This window comes from Odontomachus brunneus, unplaced genomic scaffold (assembly GCF_010583005.1).
Source record: "Odontomachus brunneus isolate Ranch 3 - 2012 unplaced genomic scaffold, Obru_v1 Obru_scaffold_038, whole genome shotgun sequence".
NCBI lineage: Eukaryota > Metazoa > Arthropoda > Insecta > Hymenoptera > Formicidae > Odontomachus > Odontomachus brunneus.
The window spans coordinates 224,136-235,039 of record NW_022639488.1 but is presented as its reverse complement, the minus strand read 5'-3'; the positions used below and the strand labels follow the sequence as shown (position 1 = coordinate 235,039).

At 33.6% G+C, this 10,904-nt stretch overlaps 1 protein-coding gene across 2 annotated transcripts in view; it reads right to left on the bottom strand.

The window, feature by feature from the left end:
• Nucleotides 1–2,152: 2,152 nt before the first annotated feature.
• The window catches only part of LOC116844001 (tubby-related protein 4), a 131,604-nt gene continuing 122,852 nt past the window's right edge, over nt 2,153–10,904 (bottom strand). For both annotated transcript variants that reach the window (XM_032815036.1, XM_032815037.1), the window contains 4 exons: nt 6,563–6,676; nt 6,272–6,494; nt 6,027–6,206; nt 2,153–5,950 (listed from right to left, as the gene is read on the bottom strand). In XM_032815036.1, the coding sequence (XP_032670927.1) occupies nt 5,834–5,950; nt 6,027–6,206; nt 6,272–6,494; nt 6,563–6,676 (634 nt within the window). In that variant the 3' untranslated portion in view covers nt 2,153–5,833. The remainder of the gene's footprint in view (nt 5,951–6,026; nt 6,207–6,271; nt 6,495–6,562; nt 6,677–10,904) is intronic.

Genomic DNA, 10,904 nt, shown 5'->3' with positions numbered 1-10,904 from the left:
CTACGAGACACATCGTACCCACACAACACAAAACATCTCAGCAATGTCTCCAGAATATTACAAATATTATTTTTAAAATATTACATTTGAGATATTCTTGGAATATTGCACAGATATTTGAAATATAATATTTCGTATAAGATATTTTAAGAATATTCTATTTGAAACATTACATTTGCGATATTTCTGAAATATTCTGGAGATCTGTCGTTGGAAATATCTCAGAATATCTGAAATAGAATATTCTAGAAATATTCCATTTGAAACATTATCATTTGCGAAGTTTTTAAAATATTCTAGAAATCTGTCACGGGAAATATATCAGAATATCTCAAATTGAATATTCTAGAAATATTCCATTTGAAACATTATCATTTGCGAAGTTTTTAAAATATTCTAGAAATCTGTCACGGGAAATATATCAGAATATCTCAAATTGAATATTCTAGAAATATTCCATTTGAAACATTATCATTTGCGAAGTTTTTAAAATATTCTAGAAATCTGTCACGGGAAATATATCAGAATATCTCAAATTGAATATTCTAGAAATATTCCATTTGAAACATTATCATTTGCGAAGTTTTTAAAATATTCTAGAAATCTGTCACGGGAAATATATCAGAATATCTCAAATTGAATATTCTAGAAATATTCCATTTGAAACATTATCATTTGCGAAGTTTTTAAAATATTCTAGAAATCTGTCACGGGAAATATATCAGAATATCTCAAATTGAATATTCTAGAAATATTTTACTTAAAACATCTATTTTACAAATTTCCGTTATATGTATATTCAAAGATTTCTTGACCTGAAGAAGTCAGTTAATTGTTAACACTCAAATTTAGGTGTTATCCCCAATTTTTGGGTGTTTACACCCACAATTAAGTATTTTTTGTAAGGGTATACTAATAATAATGAACACAAGTAATTAAAATAAATAATAATTATTTATTGTTATAATGTGCGTGTGCGTTTGTGTGTGCGTGTGTATGTGTGTGTGTCCAGTTCATTATATATGTGAGATAATTTTGAGACATTATAGAAATTATTCAAAATATTTGTATATATATTCATAACAAAATTTTATAGAAACTACTCTATTTCAAATCACGATACATTATTACTTAAAATATTTTAAAAATCAATCTAAGTAAATGAATTGTTTGGAGAAAAACTATATCTTATATGGATATCCTAATAAAAAATTACTCGTTCAATAAACATAAGATTTCTATAATTTTCTATAAAGTATATCTTATGGGATTTTTGAATGGATAGTCATACGTTTTTTATTAGCGTATGCACAAAATATTTCAAATATATGATACATCAAAAATATTTTAAACCGTTTCTATAATGTCTTCATATAAAATCTTACAAATATTTTTACAATATTTCTTAGCAATCAAGATCTCAGCACTACTTTTCAGAATTCTGTCTTCCCATACCGTCCAGATCGCTGAAAAACGGAGCGCGGTAACAGGTTATAGCAAAATTTCGGTAGAATTTTTCTTATGGAAAAGATTTAACAAATTGGCGGACGACTTTATGGAAGACTTATCGTCGAAAAACTGTTCATTAGAATACTATAAATTTATTCTGACCGTATTGAATGTTTTCAGTTGTCATTTCCATGAAAATGCGGCTAATTATTTAACATTAAATTGCAATAAACCAGCATGAAATATTATTTTTGAAAAAAGATTATAATATCACAAAATTTTTTTAACAATCTATCCATGGCACGCGAAGAGGTACGAGTATCGACAGAATATCTCTGACTTTTCTTTTATTGTATTAAATATTTTGACTAAATTGTTTATTTTTGTAGTTGTACTAAATAATATTATAAAAAAATTACTATTTTGGTTGCATATGAAAACAATAAGAAACACTTAGTATCAGTTGAAGAAGTAGCACAGTAGCTAAGGTGATACACTTAGAAACCTGAAGATATCTGAAGTTCTCGAGTTCGCGTCCGACTAGTACTGAGTAAATTTTCTGGTGTAAAAATAGTGAGAAATCAGTTAAAACACCTAAATTTTCATATAAAATTAACATAAACTGACGTGTGAGTTGAAGATATATTATAAAAATTAATTTTTGGTATAAGATTTCAATATTTTCAGAATTACCCAGCAATATTTCAGAATGTCCCTGCAATGTCTCCAGAATATCTCAACAATATTACAAGTTGGTGACATAAGACATTGCAGAGATATTTCTAGAATATTTCTGAGATTATCTCCAGAATATTTAACATTGGAAATGTAATATTCTGGAAACATTGCTAAGATGTTTTGTACTGCCTTGTGGGTAGCTATGGGCGGAGGGACGCAGCGAGCCGCGATTCGCGTATATCATGGTCGCGCGCCGACCTGAGCGCTAATTTGTTCGGACAAAATAATTAATTACTCGAAAATTATTGCGAATTTTGCAAAATGGTATTTGACTTTTCTGTTCCGTTTAATCCGTTCTATTTTCTTGCGATTTGTGTCAAAAAAGGTTTTGGACATTCTGTATATATATAATATGTAATTATACATGCCCACACGGAAAAAATATTGAATGAGAAAAAATAGTTTCGTTTAACTAAACATCGACATTTATCGGCTACCACAAACATAAGTAATTATTTTTATATACTTTTTTGGTATGGACATTTATAATTACATATGATTATATGGTAATATAGAGACGAAAGTCTTATATAATTTTATATAATCATTCGTTTTTCAAATAATTCAAATACATAATAAGTACCTGATACATTCTAGTTAATTCTGTAATTGAAAAAATTAGTCCCATGTGCATTAATTCAACATAAATTTGTGACTATGGGGCATTTTAAATAGAAGGTACGTAATCAGAGTACGCTACTCAGTGTGAAGACTTTTAAATCTCGATTAGCGCCACCCATAGACATAATATACATAGACTCCGCATACAGTCAGAAAAGAGAAGCCAACATGTACCTCTGTTCTCTGTCTCTTTTTGCACGGCAAAGTGTGCAAGATTTAAGTAGGACTTTTGTTTGCCAGTCTAGTCGGAATGCCGTTACACTCTATAATATTATGGAAACGAGAAATGGATGCACGCGCAACAAAAAAGTGACAAAAGAAAACTATAGCCCCTCTATTCTCGCTCTCTTTTTAGATGTTGGTTTCATTCAATTAGACGACAGAACAAAGGCATTTGGAGTCCATGTATACTATGTCTATGGCGCCATCGATGTTCGCAGCAATGCAAAATTATGGCGATTGCTAGTTACACGATGTCATGAGAACATACGGCCTTATAATTTCACGATGTAAGGTTCACGAGCAGAGTACCCGGGTAGACATATTTTTACATACTATATACTGCTTAGTAACTAGCATAATAGGGGAGATCGAGAAGAGTTCGCAAGAAAGTTTGATAATGTATATATCGTGAAAAAAATAGTAAATACGGAATTGCGAAATATTTTTTTAAGACATAAGTATTTTCCCCTGAGTTCCATTAAAAACTTAAAATTACTATTAGAAAAAAGAAAAGTCTGATTTAAAAACATCCGAGTAAATTTTTGAATGTGACAAAATTTCGTGTTTACATTCCCTTTCGTGAATGAGTCAATTTAAGTGACGTGTTATTAAAATAAAGTTTTTTGCAGTTGTGTGATATATCATTCTGTCTAATAAAAGTCATTTGCATTCATAAAATAAATTAAATCGAAAAAATAAGTTGTTAGAGTACGTCCGCAAGTGAGATTACATAAGTGGGAAATGCTACACAAGATCACGCAAGCTAACTCTTTATGAAAAATGTGATATAGTTTAGCACAATATAAAAAATTACAGATTAGAGTATTCTAATCCTAAAAAATCAAATAAAACATTAATGAAAATAAAAAAAACTAAAATATAAAAAATATACGATTTACATAATTTTATTTTTAGCATTAAAACATAGAGAAAAATTGTTTCCGTCTTGTTTGTCTAGTCAGTTGTAATAATTAGTTAACAGAAAGTTTTATCAATAAAATTCTGAAAAGTTATAGACATGTCACGATCTCATTTACACAAAGATGCGTCTTTATGCAACAAGAATTTTATCAATATACAAAAGAAGTCGTCTTATGCCATAAAAATTGCTGTTTATTTTGTCGGAAAGAGAAAGCATTTAATTCTGAATATAGAATTGCTATAGTAATAAGAAGTAAATATTTAGAATTTAGATAAAAAATAGTAAATACTTATGCATAATAAGTAGGGATTTTTTAATATAAGTATTTTAAACACATTATGCTGTCGCAATATCATCACAAAGTATGCATTAAATGTTTACACGCTATATTCAATGTTGCTGTCTATCTGAGGTAACGAGCATTGCGGAAGCTTCAAATTATGACACATTTCCGCTCGATTTCTATAAACATTCTCGCCTCCAATAATCTACCGCGATCTTGCACGTGAAAAAAGAAATGCATAATCCACAAAAACTTCTCCTAGACTGCTTGATTTTTGCGAATTTACGGAACGCTCGAAGTAAGAGCTTCGCATTGTCGCTTCGAGGATCCTCACATTCAAGTTATGCACGATTTTTGCTGCGCATCTCACATCGAATTCACTACAATCTTAGGCACGCATTATTTTCAGAATTTTTCAGAATGAATTCCGATCGGAAACATTCGATCATTCAGTTATTTCCTAGGTTTCTATTATATTTTCTAAAGAGATTATTTCGATTGAAATCCATTCTGAATAATTTCATAATACGTACCCTGATCGTTTCGGGCACCTCAGTCACGGAACACGGCGAATTTCTCGCCGATAGCAGCGTTCCTGCGTATAGGCCTTATGTTTATCGATATTATATTCGCTCGTACCACCTTCGAACCGACGAAGTAAACACCACAGTGCGATCGTGCGACTCGGGTTAAATACAGACAACAATTATCTTGACACATACACTCACATATACATGTGCATACTTTCGTTCTGACTCTGACTCTTTCGTCCCTTCTCTTAAAATCAGTCTGCTCTGTTACCGTTAATGGCGGAGACCATTACAGGCCGGACGTTACATTACTATCGTTATATCTTAAAATCGTTATTATTATTATTATCGTACTCGTTATTGTTATCGTTACTCTCATCGTACGCATTTAAGAAACATTTAATTGAACAACACGTAAGTCCCGCCCCGCGTGTGCGAGTTCGTCTATATAGTATATGTATATAAAATTCGAATACACTCGGCGGACCGCAAAAATGAACGAGGTGAACCTTCAACAGCGTCACTAGACTCTCCAACGTGTCGCATAAACTATACAAAATGAGCGCTCGAGGTTGGGAGGAAACGAAATATTCTGGACGGTACGACGAAGAAGCGTTTAACGAAATGTTATACATAGTTGCCACGAAATCTTTGTGTTTTATCTGAATTCAATTCGCTCGTGACTGCACGTCGCGTGGATACGCGAGTTAGCGCGCGCGTATACCCTCTTGTATTTCTCTTTCTCAGTGGTTTGCATATGCAAATCTGTTATACAACGTCTCATTCGTCCCGAAGCTTCGGCAATCTCCGGCTACGCGAAATCTTTCTCGTCGTTGCTGGAATCAATAGCTTAATTAGGAATTATGTAAATCGGTCAGTCGGTATCGTCAACGACACATCCGTCGAAGTTGTATTGAATCTTGATGATCGATGAGAATCTCGACGGATTTTTACTCCAACTTGATTAAAATCGAACTTGTTTCTTCCTTCAGTTCTTAATACACTCATGATTTAAGACGTTTCACGTTTGCCATTTTTTTCACGATATAATCTAAAGATAAACGACAGTTACTTCAGTCGTTGTGTGACGTTTGCTAGAGCAACAGCAAACGCTTGCAAAGCGCTGAATGGATATTGAAAGTCCAACGTATACGCATTGCCGTCTATCCTGCCAAACTGCATTACCTAGAGAAACTCGGAGTTACTTTGTACACGCAATTTAATTGAAATGTTTAAATATTAAGAGGACTCGTTTGATTACCTGTCTACCTCTGAATTCAATTTGAAAGTTCTTGGCGCTTTCTTGAGTCACTCTGCCACCGAAATCGAGCTGGTACACTTGACTGGATTCGTTCCACATGGGTGCCTTATTGTGCATCACCAGTTCGCGTCTTATCGCTTCCGATTTAGAACCGGAAACACCCGCTCCTCTTTGCTTTAACTATAAATAAGGAACATTGATGTGATCTTCTTCTTCTTAAAAGATACAATATCTTCATTATAGACCTTTTGACGCAGCTGAGCTTTCTGGAATGTCTCAAGATCTCGATAACTCGTTGAGGAATCATCCTGAAGAAGCCCTTCTTCATCCGAGCTTTCGCCACGACTTTTTCTCATTCTTCTACTCAATAATGGACTCGACAGAAGCCTTCTTCGGATAGGAGAAGCTGATGCTGGCCGTTTGCCTTTCTTAGAAGGCGCTGGACTACTGGGCGAACTCCTCGGCAATCTGGTATCAAGTGTATAAATAATCTGCTAACGAGCTACGTTCGCAGTCAATTATTTAATATGACCTACCTTGATGATGGACGAGGAGAAGGCGGTGGTAAGGAATGCCTCTCATCAAAATCTCGAAGTCTCGCGGCGAGACCGTCGAGCGATGAAGCGAAAGATCCACTAGGGCTCGAGCCTCTGAAGTATATAATCAGCTTTTTATTTGGAACTCCCTTGAAAAGCTTTCACTCTCTTATCGTTATACAGGGTGTCCGAAAATTAATAACATAACTATTAATAGCTGCTATTAATAGTATAGCTATTAATAGTATAGCTATTAATAGTGTAGATAGACTGTATTAAATTAAATAGAAAAAAGTCTTCTACCATTTTACAAATTACAGAATAGTTACTAAAGAATTTTCCAAACAATATTAGCGAATAACTTCATATAAGTTCAAATAAAATCATCATCCAAGATACATTTGTTAATATTATTTAATTTATTTATTAATAAATATGGCGAAATTTTCAAAATGATAGAGGACTTCCCAGTTTAGTTTGCTACAATCTACCTACTTAACATAATGTTATTTATTATCAGACACCCTATACATACATATTACTTGCTTTTTTTCAGTATCTACTAAATAGCAATATTATTTTTTATTAGTAACAGTAATAGTAATACAGTTAAGTTTTTTGGTTATCAATAATGAATACAAATGTTACTTTTATCCTTACTTTATATATGCAAAGTATATGTACATAGCAGTAAGTAGCAGTAAATCGTAAAAGTTTTCGGAATTTAAGTAAAGAATATAACGGAAAATATAACAACTCATTACTTCTCGAATAATAGTAATAGTAAATAGAGCCTTAGATTTACAGATAAGCGACATTGAAAAATTTCATTTTATTAGCTATCTGAATCACAAAGCCAAAGCATTATATTGTTTCCACATAGGTTAATAAATATACGTTATTCCGGTAAGAGTTGTAAAACTTTCTTTTAAATATTTTTAATATATTATGAAGTTATTAGTGAAATACTTTTTTATATATAAAGTTCTATGTTAAACTAAATGAAACTGATCACTGAATATATTCCTACTTAAATAATCATCAAAATTAACTTTACATGTCACTATACGTCCAAAGTAACTACTTTCGATGTATTGGATTTCAATATATCATCAAGCCTCATATCGCCTCATTGTGTGTAAAACTAGGAGTCCATCGGTAAAAAGTTTCAATAAATTTAATAAATTACTGTAACAGTCACGAGTTATTTCCAAAAATTAATTTTTCCCATGATAAATAATAATATTTCAAATATACAGGCTGTCCCGCATAAGACGCCCAAGAAGAAAAATATAAGTAAAACAGATAAAAGTGAATAAATATTGTAGAGGTCATTTTTCAAATAACCACGTAAAATTTCAAGAGATTAACTAAAATAGTTGGGCTACGAAGAGCGCGGTGACGCGGCAGGCGAGATATACGGCTCTCCACGGCTGGTGAAGAAAATAAACACATGCTCGCGAGCCTATCTTATAGGCCAGAGAGGTGGGCCGGTTGACATATTGAAATGGGTAGCTTCGTGTGTGCGATCGTGTACGTGTGCGCCTGTCCATTTTCTTCGCCGGCCACGGCGAGCCGTATATCTCGCCTGCCGTGTCGCACGCTCTGATATGCCCAACTATTTTAATTAATATCTTGAAATTTTACGTGGTTGTTTGAAAAATGACTTCTACAATATTTGTTCACTTTTATCTGTTCTACTTATATTTTTCTTGTTGGATATCTTATGTGGGACATCCTGTATGTGTGTACATATACAGGGTATCCCGGATCACTTTCACAATCTCTCGTAAGAAAGTAGAGCGGATTGAGATAAACACAAAAATCCCATACCGTTTTGCGATATTCTCAATAATAACCGAGAAATTAATTGTAAGATTAAGGAAAAATGCATGCTGAATGGTTGAGGGAAGAGCGCTCGCGAAGTAATATAGCAAGCAGTCTTATATTCACGCAGTCAGTGCACGGCTTATATCGCTACAATCCTACGTCTTACCGTACTACGCCGAGGCGAGAGGTAGGAGTGCAGCGATATGAGTATAGGCAGTAGTGCGTTGTTTTTCCAATCACTGCGCGCCGACATCCGTGCACTATATAATTAGGCCACGAGCGCTTCTCCCTCAACCATTCAGTGCGTTTTTCCTTATTCTTTTGCAATTAATTTCTCGATTATTATTGAGAATATTGCAAAACGGTATGAGACTTTTGTGTTCATCTCAATCCGCTCTACGTCCTCACGAGAGATTGTGAAAGTGATCCGGGGCACCCTGTATATATATACAGGGTGTCCCGAACCTCCATGATGACCCTTGATGAGAACGTAGAATGGATTAAGGTGAACAAGAAAGTCCTGTGCCGTTTTGCGATATTTGCAATAGTTTTCGAGAAATTAATTATTTTTTGAGAAAATAATTATTTTGTCAACAAATTAGCGTACAGAAAGCGGCCGCAGAAAGACAGATGCCTTCGGTCGACGTGCGACCGTGACACTTGTGAATTGCGTCTCGCCGCGTCCCCCCCGACCATAGCTACGAGACATAGCGAAGCGTAATACATTGACACACGTGCATGACATATCCTTGTGCCGAATTGACGCTGAATCGAAGCGTGTCGCCGCTTCGGCTGCATACATGTATGTAGAGATGAGACAGCGAGCGGCGTGTAACACAAAATCGTGCGCCCAAAGATAATTATCTTTCGTTTTCTCGAAGTCGTGATAGAAAAGTGATAGCGTGCGATTACATTTAGAAGATTATTTTATAAGACAGCTCACAACTCTAATATGTTCCTGTGATTAAAAAAAATAGAAAGAAAGAAAGCGATAGAAACTGAAAGGATTTGCAGAGAATCTAACTATTCTCTATCATATTTGTTTCTTTATCGTATCCTTTGCATGTATCGAATCCGCAAGAAATGAAATCGTTTTCTATCGTGCTCTATTAGGAGGGTATTAAATCGTTACTATGATAGATTTCTTAGAGATTTGTGGTGTCCTATCGTTTTGTTGGAATTTATCATGAAAAAATCACTGGAAATCTGTCATACTTTGTAGTGTATTAATGATGGGAGAAACTCAAAGTCCTTTATCATATAAAGGAAACCTATCGTTCTCGATTGTGTACGAACGATATTTGACTTGTACATATAATTACGATAGAAGGCGTGCATCATAATCTATCGTCAAATAGTTATGTCAAGAATTGGTGTTTTTCTATCGTCATCTTATAAAAAGTGTAACACGCTTTGGCTAAATACATTCGTCAACAAAATTGTCGTATAGGTAAATTCATGTCAAAATTTAGTACAAATTTATAAACAATTAGGATAAACACGATAGATTCTCTACAAATCCTTTCAGTTTATATCGCTTTCTTTCATTCTATTTTTTTTTTTTTTAATCACAGGAAAACATTACGGTTTTAATGTGAGCTGTCTTATAAAATAATCTTTTAAATATAATCGCGCGCTGTCACTCATCTACCACGCCGTCAAGAAAACGAAAGATAATTATCTTTGGGGACACGATTTTGTGTTACACGCCGTTTGCTGTGTCATCTCTACATACATGTATGTAGCCGAAGCGGCGACATGCTTCGATTCGGCACACGGATATGTCATGATACAGGGTGTAAAAAATTAGGTCGACAAACTTTGAGGGAAAATAGAGGACATAAAAACAAACATATTTTGTTCATAATATTTTTCTCTACGACGCTTCGTTTTAGTACTACAGGGTACAAAATAAGAATTTTATGATTTTAATAAAAAACAAACATATAGGTGGAAAAATTTAATTAATTTTATTTACACATATATATTTTAATCTTCAAAAAACAATGAACAAAAGAACAGAACAAAAATGCGAAATTGATTAGCTCAATTTATAATAAAAAAATGTCGGCGGTACTGTAACTTTCAAATTTCATTATTCAAAAAGTACTTAATGAAAAAATACGTTATTATAGTGTTTTGGAAAGGTCTGAACTACAAGAATATGCAATAAAGAATAGGATATTTTATTTAAAAAATTCAAATTGACTTTGGCGCGATCTTAACGCCTCCATCCAAGGATCTCAGACAAATAATAGTCTTTTATGTCCTCCTTATAAACTTACAAATTTTATATTAGGTGAAGTAAAAAGTTCTGAGCGTTTTTTCGCTTTATTTCGACGATGAAATTAACATAGTTCGGATTATCCGATTTCGATCAAATATGCGCCGTTTTGTTCGATAACTTTTGTCCATTTTGAAGGCAATTTCATAATTCCGCGATTGAAGAAGTCCTCGTCCCTATTGGTAAAAAACTTGACCAGCTCATTTTCACAAGCCTCTCTTGAGGCCA